This window comes from the organism of the source record quoted next, unplaced genomic scaffold, assembly GCF_019419815.1.
Source record: "Pyrus x bretschneideri cultivar Hongxiangsu unplaced genomic scaffold, Pyrus_bretschneideri_v1 Contig24, whole genome shotgun sequence".
Classification (NCBI taxonomy): Eukaryota; Viridiplantae; Streptophyta; class Magnoliopsida; order Rosales; family Rosaceae; genus Pyrus; species Pyrus x bretschneideri.
Genome location: NW_025999546.1, coordinates 2,829,573 through 2,846,997, shown reverse-complemented (window position 1 = coordinate 2,846,997; position 17,425 = coordinate 2,829,573). Strand labels below are relative to the sequence as shown.

Genomic DNA, 17,425 nt, shown 5'->3' with positions numbered 1-17,425 from the left:
TTAAAAAAAAAAATTTGATGCAAGTAATACACCAAACATGCCCTTAGAGAGTGAACTTACAAAATATTTAGGGTGTTCCAGAATATGGGATACTCTTTGGTGTTTAAACCCTTACAATGTGTTTGGATGAGGAAAATAATTTGGAATTTTAACAAAAGTCAGAATTTATATAAATTGATGCGCAGAAATTCTCTTGTTTGGATTCATAAACACAGAAATATAGAATTTTCGCGTGGAAAAAAGAACATGGAATTTGAAACTTTCAATTCCCAAATTTAAATTCCATATAAATAGATGTTATTTCCAAATTTTTATGAGTGAGAGTTTGAAAATAACAAATTCCATACTCAAATTTTATTTTTCTTTTAGTTAACCAAACAATAAAATTCAAAATTTGGAACATTTTAGAAAATTTAAAATATTTGGAAATTTTAAATGCATTCCCATTTTCATTTCCATCCAATCTAGCTATAAGTATTAGGAACAGAAATTTGAATGGTGGAATCAAAAATTTCAATCCAACTTGCACATTTTGGAGTAAAATATTTTTGTATCTTTTAAGGTGAGGTTCCCACTTTTACGTCTATATGACCAGCTAACCCCAAATTCATATGTGACCCCAACTATCCATGCACATTGAAGAGAAATTAATTCAAATTTAGAAAGAACCTATTGGGTGGGAGCTTACAGATGTGAATTCTGAGCAAGCTCCAGATACACCAGGTTCATGTATTGTTAAGCCTACCGTTGATTGCCCAGCTGATCCTTCTCCAGTCGAGTTAATTAAGGAAATCCCCACTGCCCCATTAGGCGAGCGTATGGATTTTAAGGGTTTTTGACATATAGATAAAGCTTTTGTACCACTTCTAGAGGAAGTCTGTTCATTGCATCCTTCATTGATTATTTGCCAACTGAAAAGTAGAAAGATGTTTGCTAAAAGTGCATTCAAAGCTTTGGGGCGACTGCTGCATTTTCTAAAGACTACAAAGGTCAAGGATATGACCGAGGAATCATGTGAGCGCCTTCAGCTTTTGTGGGAGGAGGTTGAGGCCTTCAGATTTGACTTGTCGTGGCTGGAGCCAACCGTTCAATAGGCCTTTGATATGAAGAGGTTCGTGCAAAGGGGAGGGCGAATGAAGAGGCATCCGCCTCTTGATTTCATTCTGCAAAACTTCGACATCTTCTCTCACTCTCAGCCTCTTGATTCCTGCAACTCATGTCCCTTTTTGATATTTTGGTCCAAAACCCAGCTCACTCTCCATGTCAATCCCATTGAAATTTTCCTCCATTTTTGCCAAGTGTCTCTTTATTACTTGAAGATTTACCTCTGCAACAGCAATCACAGCCTTCCGCATCTGCACTTCGCTCTCCTGAGCATCTACATCACGCATCCGCCTCTTCATTTCATTATCGAACTTTCGATGTTTTGGAGAATGAAATCAAGAGGCGGATGCGTGATGTAGATGCTATGGAGAGCGAAGTGCAGATGCGGAAGGCTGTGGTTGCTGTTGCAAAGAAAGACTTGGCAAAAATGGAGGAACACATCAGTGGGATTGACATGGATAGTGAGCTGGGTTTTGGACCAAAAGATCAAAAAATGGCCTGAGTTGCAGGAAACATATCTGCAATATATATTTATACCTGCTCGACTATGAACTTTTGTTTATGAAATGCTCGAACTTAATCCGTCTGTATTTCATATTATGTTAAGAATTTCATGACGATATTAGGATCTGTTTAGCTTGGTAGTTGGTGAAGTTGCAGTTCTCTTCTGTTATCTTCATTCACTTCCATGATTTATCATTTATTCACTTGACCTAATATTTGCAGATTACAATTTAGAATCCATGATTTATCATTTATTCACTTGACCTAATATTTGCAGATTACAATTTAGGTATTTCTTTTTTGGTTACATCTTAAGCATATGAACTACAGGAACAAGCTAATGGGTTTAGCAATGATATTGTTTCCAATGTCTATAAAGGTTCAACGCCCTAAAATGGTGAAGCTTTCAATATACTAAGAATCCTCTTCCCTTCTTCAAACTCTTTAAAAACGATAATTTAATTAAGACGGTGAAATAGTAACACTACTACAATATAGGCTATCACCGGCGGACCAAAAACCGACAAGAAACCCCGATTTCTGTCGGAAATTTGGCAAAAATCCGACATAAAACACTGCAATGTCGGATTGGAATAGCGACGCCATTGCTACCGTCACTAAAGGGCTTCAGCGTCGCTTTGTTCGCTTAATCCGCCACTACGCAGCGTCGGTTTAAAGCGACGCTGATGTTAACGTCGGTTTAAAGCGACGCTAGTCAACAATTAACTAAATAAAATATGCAAACTAGTGACGGTTTAAAGCGACGTTAGAAAACAATTAAATAAATAAAATATGCAAACTAGTGACGATTTAAAGCGACACCACCTTTGATAATAATAATTAAAAAAAAAGTCGAAATCTGTTTCTGTATTCGTTCTCAAATAATTATAACTCAAAAAAATTATATAATCGAAATAATAAATTTCAATTTTAGGCCAAAACAAACAATAATAAAAATAATTCAAAAGAAAAATAGTGCCATAATATACAAATGTTTTACATCTAACATTCCATATAATTTACAAAAATTCATCCTCCATGCTTTCCTGTGCTTGCCTTTGTCGAAGACCACATATTTTGTAGCTCCATAGTGCCATATGTAATACTAGCAACTCCATGCTGCCATGCTTGCCATCAGATCAGTGCTCCAATACTTTACTACTTCAACATTAAGGCTCTAATCTCTATAGATTAAACTCAGGTTTTATACCTTTAAAAAATTATGGATCTGCGATTTCCAGTGTCCTTGCTCTTCAGATCCAACATGCATAAATACAAAAAAAACAATTAAAAACCAAGAAACAAAAATAAATTTTCAATTTAAGCATAAAACTATTTAGAATACAAAATAGAAACTAAAATTAATAATCATAATAATTTAAAAATGAACCACCTTCAAGCTCTTCCTCCTCGAATTGGAGTTCTTCAGAATGTTGATCTTCAAACTGGTGATCCAAAGCAAACGGGGAAGGAGTTGAGGAAAAAATGAAAAGGAGGAAGAAGGGGACGCACAGATGAAATGGGGAAGGAGAAGAAGAAAGTCTGAAATTGGGGGAGAAATGAAAGCACGGTTGAAATGGGAAAGAGAGGGGTTTAAATATGGGTACTTAGTTTGCGTCCGTTAAAACCGACGCAAACGTCTGACACTTTTTTTGAAATTCACATAGCGTCGCTTTAATGAAACTCGCGTCGCTTTAATGAAACTAGCGTCGCTTTAAACCGACACAAACTTCTGACACTTTTTGAAATTCACATAGCGTCGCTTTAATGAAACTTGCGTCGCTTTAATGAAACTAGCGTCGCTTTAATGAAACTAGCGTCGCTTTTAACCGACGCCAACTTCTGACACACTTTTTGAAATTCACATAGCGTCGCTTTAATGACACTAGCGTCGGTTAAAACCGACACTAAGTCTCTCCATCCATTCAAACAAGCGGGAAATTTCCCGCCTAATATTTCAAATACTATAATTTTATATATATTAATTTTATAACCCTAAAAAATACTATAATAATTATATATATTAATGTAACAATTTTATACCCCTAAAAACTATAATAATTATATATATATATATATATTAAATTAAATTTTAAAAATTGGTGACCGTTGGATCAGTTTCAATATACATACCATTCAATTTCTTTAAGTGTTATACATACAAAATAAATAAATTTAAATCTACTTAATAAATATATATATATACACACACACACCATTGAACTTGATGGGATACAAATTCTATGGAACTTTTCGATGGTTATAAAATGAAAAACTAATTTAAATCAATATGTCGCTTAAAAGCGACACTGGGTTTCAAAATATTTAAAAAAACTAATTTAAATTGAAGATCGAATTCATTCATTCTATTCATATAGGGTCAAGGAATGTAGCTGTAAAAAATCATCAAAATCGGAGTTAAAATAACCGTTAAATCGTGATTTTTCGTTTATAACCGTCGAAAAGCTTTGTCCCGTTACTTGATCTCTGAATGTTTGTTTTTTGTGATTTTTTGCTGATGTGATCTTGAAGCATATGCAAACAAGTTTGACGGTTGGGATCGTTGAAATTAGTTTCGGAGAATTCGTATCCCATCAAAACAATAGATTGACTAATACTTAGAGTTTATTTATACTTTCATTAAGTATAACATAAGATTTTGTGGTATCTACTTGTGTAAATATTTTAATTTGAAGATCGAATTCATTCATTGTATTCATATAGGGTCAAGGAGTGTAGCTGTAAAAAATCATCAAAATCGGAGTTAAAATAACCGTTAAATCGTGATTTTTCGTTTATAACCGTCGAAAAGCTTTGTCCCGTTACTTGATCTCTAAATGTTTGTTTTTTGTGATTTTTTGCTGACGTGATCTCGAAGCATATGCAAACAAGTTTGACGGTTGGGATCGTTGAAATTAGTTTCGGAGAATTCGTATCCCATCAAAACAATAGATTGACTAACACTTAGAGTTTATTTATACTTTCATTAAGTATAACATAAGATTTTGTGGTATCCACTTGTGTAAATATTTTAAATTGAAGATCGAATTCATTCATTCTATTCATATAGGGTCAAGGAATGTAGCTGTAAAAAATCATCAAAATCGGAGTTAAAATAACCGTTAAATCGTGATTTTTCGTTTATAACCGTCGAAAAGCTTTGTCCCGTTACTTGATCTCTGAATGTTTGTTTTTTGTGATTTTTTGCTGATGTGATCTCGAAGCATATGCAAACAAGTTTGACGGTTGGGATCGTTGAAATTAGTTTCGGAGAATTTGTATCCCATCAAAACAATAGATTGACTAACACTTAGAGTTTATTTATACTTTCATTAAGTATAACATAAGATTTTGTGGTATCCACTTGTGTAAATATTTTAATTTGAAGATCGAATCCATTCATTGTATTCATATAGGGTCAGGAGTGTAGCTGTAAAAAATCATCAAAATCGGAGTTAAAATAACCGTTAAATCGTGATTTTTCGTTTATAACTGTCGAAATTAGTTTCATAGAATTCGTATCCAATCAAGTTCAATGGTGTGTGTGTGTGTATATATATATTAAGTAGATTTAAATTTATTTATTTTGTATGTATAACACTTAAGAAATTGAATCGTATGTATATTTAAACCAATCCAATGATCACCAATTTTTTAAAATTTAATTTAATATATATATATATATAATTATTATAGTTTTTAGGGATATAAAATTTAATTTAATATATATATAATTTAATATATATATATATATATATATATACACACTTTATGTCGCTTAAAAGCGACACTAGTATTTAAAAATTATTAAAATAATGTTTACGTCGGTTTAAAAGCGACACTAGTATTTAAAAATTATTAAAATATATGTTTACGTCGGTTTAAAAGCGACATAAACATTTAATAACGCTTATAAGCGACAGTAAATCCGACGTCATGTTTAGTTAGTGTCGCAACTGCCTAATCCGCTACTATATTAGATTAAAGCGACACCACCCTCCGACACTATAGCCCCCTTTTGTAGTAGTGTAAAACTGCCTTATCCCCACGTTTTTATTTTTCTCCATGTATGGTACTAGTTTTACTGAAACTTTTCTTTTGAATTTTTTTGAATCACACTAAATGTAAATTTGAAAAAAAAAAAAAAAAAGAAGTTAAAATGAAAGAGCAAATTGTCACACGCGTGAGCATGTAGCAAGAGGCTAATAATTAATAATTTATACTTTCTATCACATTGCAATTTGAAAATTTGAAATTGTATTAATTATATTTTCTATCTATTGAACGTCTAAATCGATGACATATCATATGTGGGCCTTTTTTTTGACTAACGTGTATAAGATACGCTGGTACATTTTTGATCAAATTGTGCGAATGGTTATTGTTTTGAGATACGAAGCATCAATTTAGGAGAAGTCAAAGCTCCAGTATGAGGTTTTGTTTGTCCATGTAGCACAAATATAATTTACACGGTGGCTTATAAACAGGTCCTAGACCTGCATCATCATTTTTATGAAGGACCATGGGTTCAAACACTCTGAAGATAAATTGATATGATTTCAAAACCTTATGGTGTAGCATGAAAAAGTTGAAACTATTTATTTATTTATTTTTTTCATTTTGAAATGCTATTGCAAACTTGGAGGTAGTTTGCCCAAACAAACTACTATCTTATATTCTAAACTACACTAGTTTAACAACAATCACCACGATATAATAGTATTATCTCTTTTTATAAGTGAGAAGTCTTTATTCGAATCACTTGAATGAAAAGTGACAAACACACTACATACCTGCCTAATGCGCTAGCAAAATTATTTTAAGAATTCTTGCTTAGAATACCACAACTTTATGTTTCTTGTTACTGAATAAAATAAAAAGACTTATATTTTCTGTTATTTTGATTTTAGGTTCATTTTCAGATATTTTTTTAGTATACTTTCAAGTATTTTCTACTCCTAAATGCATTCAGTTAAACTGTTAGTCAAAATTACAATGAGTGTAATTTTACAGTTAAAAAATTTGGAATAAAAAATACACTAAGCATCATACAATTTTGGCAACCTTTATTAATGGCAGGTTAAATGCATTTTCCTTTGTGTAATTTGACAGGGCTTCAATTGGTTGGTCAGGCAAATAAATAAGAGATTTTCTATGGTACTGCGGAGGATTTTATATTCTGAATATTTTAGTTGTTAGATTTTTGTTTAAAAATACAAAAGTCAAGATCGAACGGTTAAAACACCCGAAGTGCACACTTCTTAGCCTCCTAGGATTATTGAATAAATAATTGAGGTTTTAGTTGTCTGCACTCTGAAGACTTTGTACTTCCCCAACTGATTGGTAGTACTCCCCTCTCTCTTTTAATCACTCACTCTGTCTCTCTCTCTCTCTCTTCTCTCTCTCTCTCCTGATCAGAGCCGAGAAGGTAAGGGAACCGTGGATGGGAAGGTACGTCTCTCTAACAATCTGTGGTTCGTTTGGTGTGACTGATATTTGTGGTTGGTTTGGTATGATTTATATGGGTTTGTTTTCTTGTTGGTAGAATGAGAAATGAGGAAGGAGATGTTGTCTGTGATACCTATACATGGAAAATTCCCAACTTGTCCAAGCTCAAAAGCGACGAGCATTCCTCTGACGTTTTCATCGTCGGTGATATCAAATGGTACCTATTTCTTCTCACCATCTCCTATAAATTAACCCTATATATATATATATATTGCTTAATTATTATGCAAACTGACTGCAGATTTTGCTCCAAGATGATTTCTTTTGTTCAATTTTTTTAATTTATTTATGAGGCCATTTTCTTTTTGTGAACAGTTTATTATTGTGAGGCCATTGAAGTCATGGCATCTTGAAACTTTCATTTTCTTGGGTACCAATAAGGAAATGGTTTATGCATTTCTTTCCCATTTTTGGAATACCAAATTAATGATGGGGTTCAAGTGGTAAAAGGTTATTTTTATTTTTATTATTTTACGAATTTACTGGTTTTCATCATCACCAAAACACATAAATAATAGTAGATTTTTTATTCATTTGCCATAGATTTCTTACACTGGGAGCCTTGACAGTTGAAACGGGCTGATTGAGCAACAAATCTCCAAATTTTATTCAAAAAAGGGGTGCAGATTAAAATTAAGAGTAAAGTTTAGAGTTGGTCCATGAACTTTCAGTCTTTTACCCTAGTTGAGATATGGTCGATGAGCTAAAAATATGTTAATTGAGGTTCCTAAATATAACAAAACATGAATGATTGATCCCTTCCACTAACTTCAGTAAAATTTTATGTTAGTCTAAACTAGGGTGAAAGTTTAAGGACCAAATCTAAACCATGTAATCAAATAGACGGAAAATCTCTTTGAAGACCAACATTACATGTTTTGTAAGTCCAAGAATCTTAAATAACAGAATTTTTGTTCATGAACCAAATCTAAACTAGTGTTAAAAATGAGGGACCAATTTCTAATTTTTAATCTAATTTTAGAGTAAAATTAAAATCTGAACCATCTTCAAGCTTCAAGACCCTTCACCAGCTTAGTAGCCCACAAGGCCAAAGATATCCCATGATTTTAACATTCTGCCGTATCATATATGTTTTTAGTTTCTTTTACCAGCCTTGGTTTGTTTGATCAGGAGGATCCTTATACGTCCAACATGGATATACGATGCAAATCCTGAACTCGAAGACCAGTTATCCATGTATTTGCGTGTTGAAGATACTTCAACATTGCCACCCGGATGGACTAGATGTGCAAATTTTTGCTTGACTCTGGTTAATCAACATGACAGCACCATGTCAATAACCAAGTCTACAAACGGTACTTTCTTTAATGTTTTGTTTTTTTTTTATTTCGCATTTATGTTTGTGTTCTCAACTGTTGTCTTTTCATTTTTGTTCATAATTATTCATGCTACCTTTCAAGGAAAATATTAAGCAAAATTCTTAGATTCTCAAGGGAAATTACATTATTTCCTGTTTTCCTTATCTTTCATTTCTTCTACATACTGGAATACAAGAAAATGTCACAGCTAAATTCTTAGATTCTTCTGTTAGACTATCATTTGCTTCATGGACTTCTATTTGCTGATTGAAGGCACTTTGTGATATGCTACTGAAAACTATTGCAGTCTGGAAGTTCTAAAACAGTTAGCAACTTTTTGACCACCAATTATTGTCTTCACTTGTGATCCTTGATGTTTTCTTCACAGGCAATCTAAAAGAGTTCAAAGAAGACAAGAGTAAGTTTGGCTTCAAATCATTCATGCCTCTTCGGGAACTCTATAACTCCGGTGCAGGTTTTCTAGTAAATGATATTTGCATTGTTCAAGCCAAGATCAATGTCCCAGTTAAAATTGGCAGCCAAGAAACTAATGTTTCCGCAACTATGGAGTCATCAAAGAAAGAACTTAAGGGGCAGGAATCACCGAGGAATTCTGAACTCCAAAACACACCAGGTTTTCAACAAGCTTGCACTGAGGCTACTGATGATAGCCCTTCTGACCCTTCCTTAGCCAAGGTACTCAGGGAAGTCCCCACCACCCCAACGGGCGACCTTATGGATTTTAGGGGTTTAGGACGAATAGAGAGAGCTTTTGTTCCATGGCTAGAAGAAGTCTGCTCATCGAATCCTTCCTTGATTGACTGTATGCTCAAAAGAACTCCGATGTTTGTTGAATGCGCATTCACAGCTTTGGGTCGTGTGCTGCATTTTCTAAAGACAACAAAGGTTAAGGATATGACACGGGATGCTTGTGACCGCCTTCAACTTTTCTGGGAGGAGCTCGAAGCCTTTAGATTTGACTTAGCATGGCTGGAGCCACATGTTCATACCGCATTTGGTATGAACAAGTTTCTACAAAGAACGGGGAGACTGAAAAGGCTGAGAGAAGACGTAGACGTTTTGGAGGATGAACTTAAAAGGCGGAGGGCAGCAGTAGCTGTTACAAAGGTTGATCTTGCGGTAGCCAAAAAAAACTTGGGTAAGGCGGAACAAGAATTCAATGGGATAGACATGGATGGTGAGCTAGGTTATGGAATTGGTTAGCCTTGTTGTATAATATCTCTGTGGGTTTAGATCTTACCTTACTTGCATGACTTCGGAATCTTGAAATTTAATAAAAATAATGCTTTAGCTTGTTTTAAGTTGTGGGAGTTAATTTTTGCGCAACTTTTTTTCCTCCAACATGCTCGTCTTATTTTAGCTATACAATCGAATAAATTGAAGGAAAATCAAGGCCTTTATTGGAGAGGGGCCCATAATGGAGAGGTGCGAAGGAGGTGAAAAATAGTATGCAGAAATAACTCTGCGAAGTTGTTTGTATTAGTTTAAGAATATTATTATGATATTGCATTCCTTTTGAAGAGTGGTGTATTGCAATCGGGCTCTAGTTTCTCTTTCTATCAATGAGGGGAAAAATAACTTAGCGGCCTAAACTTTAGTGGGTGATTATCCTACTCTAAAATTCTAGATTACATTAATGCATGACATACATTGTTTAATTTAACGATTAGGATCTGTGTTGAAATATTTCAAGAGATTTAGGGATCATTTGGTATCTTTCTTGAATCCATTTTTTTTGTTTTTGAAACAAATAAGTATTAAGTAATTTAGATTCATTCATCAATTATAAAAAAAATAAAAAAAAATTGATGCAACTAAAATGCCAAACATGGCCTTAGAGAGTGAACTTACAAAAATTTTAGGGTGTTCCAGAATATGGGATACTCTTTGGTGTTTTAACCTTACAATGTGTTTGGATGAGGAAAATAATTTGGAATTTTGACAAAAGTCAGAATTTATATAAATTGATGTGCAGAATTTCCCTTAGTTGGATTCATAAACACAGAAATATAGAATTTTTGTGTGGAAAAAAAAAAACTTAGAATTTGAAACTTTCAATTCCCAAATTTAAATTCCATGTAAATAGATTTTATTTACAAATTTCTATGAGTGAGAGTTTAAAAATAACAAATTCTATACTTAAATTTCATTTTTGTTTTAGTTAACTAAATAATAAAATTCTTAAATTCTAGAAAATAAAAGAATAATTTCCTCATCCAAACAGCTTATTAAATTTTGACTTTTGTATTTAGCGAAAATTTGACGATTAGAAACTTAAAAGACACAGAATATCTCATACTGCGTAGAAAATCCCGTAAATCTGAATACATTGATTGGTGTGGGACTCCATCTGACGTTGTCCTTGAGCTGGGCATTAAGTGTACTGATGCTGCATTAAGACAGTGGAAACAAGGTTTTCACTAAAATGGTTAGTGAGAGTCTGTCCTCATAGGGGTGGGTCTGCACTCTTCAGTGAATATATGGAATTAGAAATCTTTAGAGTCATGCCTGGGCTGGGGAAGACTGCACACTGTACACACCTTGCAGAAGCAAATTGGACTTGGAGGATGCGTGATTGAACGGGTTTGAAAATGGCTATGCCTTGTATATATAAAAAGGGTTGTTTTATTGACACTCCATATTTTTATGAAAACACTCCATATCCAAAATATTCTCTAAAATTTCAACTTTGTCCCTCATTTTTCTAAATACCACTCTCGTACAGAAGTCAATAGCAAACAACCCCAATTATACAGCCACTACCTCTGAATAACTCCGTCGTTGACATCGCACGACTGACAACTCTCATGCAGTTGGTAACAACCCATCACCTCAACTCATCCAACTGGATAACCCTTCAACCCCATCACCTCCGTTGCGAAAATCTATCGTCCAACACTCAAACTCGCCCACCCCGTCTCCAAATTTCCTATTGCCAAACTTCACCAACCATCCAAAATTCCAAATAGGGTAAAAGAAGTACTTGCAATTCGTTGGGATTGTAGAGAGAGAGAGAGGATATGGTGCTATGGTGAGAGGTTGGTTTTTTGCCCTAGATTTTCTGCAGTGGAATAGTGGAGGATGTCGTTGTTCTCATAAGATGGTGGGGTGTTTTAATTAAAAGAGAAAATTCATGTGAAAAAATTTAAAGTGTAGGGTGTTTTCATAAAATTGTGGGGTGTTAATAAAAACATTGTTCATATATGTAGAATTCTGTCTTCATTTCCAAAAATGAAAATAAAGATATATATATATATATATATGTGTGTGTGTGTGTGTGTGTGTGTGTAGCAATCTATATTTTTTGGTATATATATATATATGTGTGTGTGTGTGTGTGTAGCAATCTATATTTTTTGGTGCAAGTTGTACCACCTAATAAACTCTTATACCACTTTCACTTGTAGGGTATGTTTAGGTGAGAAATTTGGAAGTTCCTTGCCTAAACGTACTCTAAGTTCAATATGATTTTTAATTTTAAATCCATCATTAGTATGAGTGATTTTCAGACACATTGATCGAAAATAAAGTTTCTAATTTTCATTTCAAAAGTTTTAGATTTAATAAAAAAAAGTTATATTTCGAATTTTTAGATTAGTTTGGATTTCGTATCAGAGTAATCTCGAAATGTTTGAAACATAATTAGAAAATTTATATATTTTATAAGTTTTTGGATATTTTCGAACATTTTTGTATATGCAATCTATTGTTCTTTCTTGATATTTTGAATATGCTGGCAAATATATCTAATTAATTGTGATATATTATATACTATTATTTTTATCATTTTTTGATATATAAGTTTATGATTAATCACCGTTCTAAAAATCCCCTAGCGCCACCTAGGCCTCGTCTAGGCGCTAAGTGGCTGGCTACCGCCTCAATTAATGCCTAGGCATTTGAAAATTAAGAAAGGGCACGTAAACCTATTAAGGTGCCCGCCTAGACCGCCCAAACCCACCTAGGTTGCAACTCACGTAGACAGAAAATAGATAAATTTTATTTTCCATATTATTTTTTTCAATAAATTGTAAGAGGTTTGTTGAATAATTAAATGAACACACATTATATGTTTGTTCCTCATATTTTCATTGACACACCCCGACCTAAATCAGGGTGTGCTGGCCGTCACGCGAAGGTGACGTAGCCATGTGCATAGTGCGGAAGCTTATAGAATAGTAATATAAAAGTACAAATAATTAAAAACTAGCATACATAAGGTCAAAGTAAGGAGTGCTAGTGCGAGTGAGACACTAAGTTCAGAGCAATAAGTCTACAGCAGTCCAAATTTAAAATAAACCGACAACAGTGCACCCGAAGTGACCCTACATTGGTGCGTGTCTGTCAGAAGCGCCGGGAAGCCCTCTAGGAAACCACCGAACCTGCTAAGCAACTAGAACCTGGAGGGGCGCAAAACAAAAGCGTGAGTGGGCAAAAATAAAGGTTTCCAAAAACCATTTCAAAAACAATATTCTAACCCCTCGCCGTAAAACCTATATACTTCCCAGAAAATAAACATATGCACGTATATATATAGATATGCCAATCATGCTCCATAATATGCCATGTCGGAACCTCAGAATGAAATGCACGTGCTCAGGTATAAATCACATCAATAACGTACAATCTGGCAGCCGGAGTCACCTAACGTGACATGTACGGCTGCACCTAGAGCTCACATCTCAATCTCAATAACTAAACCTGCCCACGAGTCGGAACCACCTATAGTGGTCTGTACGACAGGCCTGGGTGTAATACATATAAACGTTCTAGTGCTACGATCACGTGAAGGCTGTGCGAATAATCGCGGGTCACCTACGAGTCGGAACCACCTACAGTGGTCTGTACGACAAGACTGTGCACCTAACTTGGATCCAAGCTGAGTGTGTGGTGCGGGAGGTGAACGACACGTGAGGGACTGTGCCCTACTCTGGGCGGGAGCACTAACACCGGGGGTGCAGGTTATGAGCTCTCTAATCATCTCTAACCACTATTTAATGCGATTGTTAAATAACGCTTACCTGGCACTTACCTGTGCCTCCACAGCACCATCATATATACATATATATACATATAATTGAATGTATAAATAACGTATATGTAACTAATCATGCATAACCACCAATGATATAAAAGGAATGACATATAACAGATAAGCATTTATATAAAATTTCTGGGAATTATAAGTATATAGGTATATACGGAAAACAAAAGCCCACTCACTGATACGTGGAAGGGTCGTAGCCCCCCTGCCTCGCTTGAGCACGCTCGTCCTCGGGATACGTGTCACCTATATGCGAAAATACTATAAAAACGTTAATTTTAAAGCACATAACCTTCCGTTCAAAATAACTTCTCATACATTGCTCAAAATGGACAATTGAATATACCAACGTGCTCTACACAACCTCAGGAACACACCAGAATTTTTAGAAAAATTTTTCACCGCCGCACGCGTCGGCCAAGGCACGGCCACACGCGCAGGCACGTGCCTGGCATGCTGACGGCGTCAACTGACGGCGTCAGGAATATTCCGTCGAAGTTGACAGATTCCATTAACGGTGTCAGGAATATTCCGTCAGAATTGACGGAATATTCCGTCACCTTCTCCGTTCAATCTCCGGCGACGTCGCCGGCGCCGGAAACTGGGAAAATCTGCAACTTGGGTTTTCTCGCTCATTTTTCCACCGTTTTTCACGTTTCTTGCACCAAATTAAACCTTAGAACTAGTAGAACACGTCCAAACAAGTTTTAAGGTCTAAAACTACTAGATTATACCTGTCCAAAAACTCCATAACCGACCAAGCTCGAACCAGGCTATTCTGATGTCCACTTCCGTCCAACGATGCACTCCGAGGCTCCTTGGGACCTCACAAACACAACTACAAGCTTCAAAATCCCAAAAACGAGCTAAGTTATTCTTGCATGAATAGTAACTAAAACGGACCTTGTGAAATTGACGTGAAAACGTCGAAGTTCCTACCTGAAACTGGTACGATCGTGCTCCCCTCGACCTCATGATCTCGACTGTGCCCTTGGTGTCCTCGATCTGCTAGGGTTTGAGGGGTTTTGGGTTTGTCCGTACATTCGAAGAAAGAAGAAGAAGGAATGAGGACTCGGGGGAAAGAGAGAGAGATAGGAAAAAGAGTCAGAGGGAGAGGGAAAGTGACAGTGTGTGTGTTTGTGGCCCAACACTTGCCAACACCACACCAAACAACCCATAACATAACGTAAACAAACTAGGGGTAAAAATGTCATTTCACATGCACGTTTTAGATAATTTCGGGACGGGATGTCACATTCATTATGTTCCAATACTTTATAATATATATGTCATTCTATTTTGTAGTTTATATATATATATATATATATTAAGTATAAACAAACATTTATTTACACGAAATATAATAAATTTATTTAAATCCGCCTAGTCCGCCTAGGACCTCGTATAGCCGCCTAGGCGCTAGGCCTCAGCCCGCCACCCAACTAGAGCCTAGGGTCTTTTAGAGTCTTGTGATTAATATAAAATTTATAAATGAAATGTATCTAAAGCTAATAATAAGATAATTATCTTATAAAAAGTGAAAGGTCTTATGTTCAAATCTAGGGAATGGCAAGTTTGCAACTAATTTGTAAAAAGTAAGGTTCTAAAAAGCGTTAGACGATAGTTGGGTGGCAAGATTCTAAAAACCACTAGAACGTTGATAAAATTAAATAGGTAACTTTTAGTGAACAAATATTTAAATTTTTTAATATTTTCGACAAATTTATGAGAATAAGTTTGGAACATTTTAGAAAATTTAAAATTTTTGGAAATTTTAAATGCATTCCCATTTTCATTTCCGTCCAATCTATTTATCAGTATTGGAACAGAAATTTGAATGGCGGAATCAGAAATTTCAATCCAACTTGCACAATTTGGAGTAAAATATAACTTTTGTATCTTTCAAGGTGAGGTTCCCAGTTTTACCTCTATAGTTATATCCGAAGACAAATATGACCAGCTAACCCCAAATTCATATGTGACCCCAACTATCCATGCACATTGAAGATAAATTGATTCAAATTTAGTGTCACATCTATAACTCATGAGCCATGATCATAGGAGAATTTCATTTTCTTTTTGGGTTGAAGGATAGGATAATAACTTGCATGAAATGTAAAGACGCATCTTTCTCTTTATTTCTCTTGAGGTAGGTAATTTTTTTTCTCGGGTTTTCCTGCATATCCATCTTTACTTCTAACTTTTAGATTGAATAAACCAAATTAGAATCAAGAGATAGAAAATGAGCCTGCATAGAGACAAGAAAGGACAAGAGAGCAGTTGCTCCCAATGTCACAAAAATGCTGGAAACCTATTTATGCCCACCTGAACAAGCCTTTCCCTGCCTCGTGCTAAGGATCCAACAAACCCAGAGAGGATAAAACTCACTAACAAGCTCGACTGCTCAACACATCCCACAATATGTGGGTAATTACTAGTCAACCATGAAACAATTATACTTGTTACACAAACAAAAGTAGTGGTTGGCGCAACTCAAATTAATTTAGGACCTATTTGGTACTCAGTTTTTGTTAAATTTTTTAAACCAAAAATAATTTTTGAGTCCTGAGTTAATGATCCTTGTTTGGTAGGATTATTTTGAAATCAAATTGTAAAGTGGTTGTTAATGATTGGATTATTACATAAACGTTGATTAACGGTCTTATTTTCTATTGGTGACATATCATTTCATTTACAAATATGGTTTAAAATGTTGGTCTCCCTAACATTAGCCTTATGAAGAACTCAAAAATTTTGTTCTTTAATTTTTTAGCAATAATGAATTTTATTTAGTAGGATACCAAATGGGTTTTAGAACACAACATATCACAACTTCAACTATGTTAACAAGTAAACTTTTGGGCACGATATCAAATTGTTATGCTCGTCAGTTGAGATCAAAATGGTAGGAGAGGGGAGTAAGAATCTGTGTTGGAAAACAATTGTGAATCAATCAAACATAGACAAATGTTAGAATAAAAAAACAGACAATAACGTATTCTTCTTCATTTGTAAATAAGAGGTATTTAGTTCGATTTTCACCAAAATCGAATTTGAGTCACATTATTGCTAGTCCATAGTGAGACTTAACCAATTTCCTTATTCTTTAATGTAGATAATATCGTTTGTTAAAAAAAAAAAAAACAAAATAAACACAGACAATAATGCATTCGAAATCCAATTATAAACGAGTGGTGGAGGCTTGTAAATTTTGTTATCGCAGTACCCGCTCATGCTTGTAGTTCAATAGCGGCCCTATGTGCGAGGAGGGAAATCTAAAGTCCGCCTATACTTGAAAATTGACACGACTCCTTGACTGTTTAGGATTCGGTTGTTTGTATATTTGTTTGTTTGTGTGTGTTTTTTCTTTTTTATGAAATAAAAAACATTTATTGTTTTGTTTTTATGACAATTAGTGTATTTTCAACATACTTTGTGCATGAAAAAAAACAACATACTTTGTACATGAATATGAAAAGACATGAGAAATCATTTTCACTACTTTTTTTTCGGTGTGCCAAAGGCAGTCAAAGAGAAAGGAATTGAATCAAGCCACACAATATGTGAGTCAAAATTAAGTATCGGATTGAAGACAAATATTAAACATCCTCGTTAACTATATGGATACCTGTAAAAAGAATATTAGATTGTACAATTTTTTTTTTTTTGAACAATATTAGATTGTTAATTGTAAGAAAATTAGTATTTAAAATAAGAGTAAATTGTAGCAATGATCCCTCAATTTTAACCTCTCTTAAAAAATAAAAATCTCTCTCTCTCTCTCAAAAAAAAAAAAAAAAAATTGGAGCAATGGTTCCTCAACTAAAAAACTATTACCAATAGTCCCTCAACTCATCAAAACGTGCAACTATTGTCATTTTCACCAACTCTGTTAGAACTTCCTTCAAAATGAGTCACGTGTCAT

The 17,425-nt window shown here is 34.5% G+C and overlaps 2 protein-coding genes and 1 long non-coding RNA gene across 4 annotated transcripts; 2 read left to right on the top strand and 1 right to left on the bottom strand.

Moving 5' to 3' along the window:
* The first annotated feature begins 926 nt into the window (after nt 1–926).
* On the top strand, nt 927–1,606 carry LOC125478356. The gene is made up of 2 exons (XM_048586503.1): nt 927–1,043; nt 1,337–1,606. Exons 1-2 carry the CDS (start codon nt 927–929, stop codon nt 1,604–1,606), a joined length of 387 nt encoding a protein of 128 aa, XP_048442460.1.
* Nucleotides 1,607–2,568: 962 nt separating this feature from the next.
* LOC125478175 lies at nt 2,569–3,363 on the bottom strand. The gene is made up of 2 exons (XR_007258920.1): nt 3,002–3,363; nt 2,569–2,859 (listed from the first exon to the last, which is right to left on the bottom strand). It is a non-coding gene; the product is annotated as an uncharacterized LOC125478175 (long non-coding RNA).
* A 3,530-nt stretch (nt 3,364–6,893) lies between these two features.
* Nucleotides 6,894–9,757, top strand: LOC125478286 (MATH domain and coiled-coil domain-containing protein At3g58370-like). 2 transcript variants are annotated; one of them, XM_048586370.1, is made up of 4 exons: nt 6,894–7,059; nt 7,154–7,273; nt 8,248–8,432; nt 8,824–9,757. In XM_048586370.1, exons 1-4 carry the CDS (start codon nt 7,052–7,054, stop codon nt 9,657–9,659), a joined length of 1,149 nt encoding a protein of 382 aa, XP_048442327.1. In that variant the 5' UTR covers nt 6,894–7,051; the 3' UTR covers nt 9,660–9,757. The 2 variants fall into 2 exon arrangements, with proteins under 2 accessions (XP_048442327.1, XP_048442328.1); XM_048586371.1 differs by lacking the exon at nt 6,894–7,059 and adding an exon at nt 7,432–7,566.
* Nucleotides 9,758–17,425: the final 7,668 nt, after the last annotated feature.

Excerpts from the sequence above, each read along its gene's own strand:
- LOC125478356 (XM_048586503.1), top strand. The coding sequence starts at position 927 with ATGTTTGCTAAAAGTGCATTCAAAGCTTTGGGGCGACTGCTGCATTTT. Across the intron at positions 1,044-1,336 it reads TTCAGCTTTTGTGGGAGGAG|CAATCACAGCCTTCCGCATC; the intron begins GTTGAGGCCTTC and ends CCTCTGCAACAG.
- LOC125478286 (XM_048586370.1), top strand. Across the intron at positions 7,274-8,247 it reads ATCGTCGGTGATATCAAATG|GAGGATCCTTATACGTCCAA; the intron begins GTACCTATTTCT and ends TTGTTTGATCAG. Across the intron at positions 8,433-8,823 it reads AATAACCAAGTCTACAAACG|GCAATCTAAAAGAGTTCAAA; the intron begins GTACTTTCTTTA and ends TTTTCTTCACAG.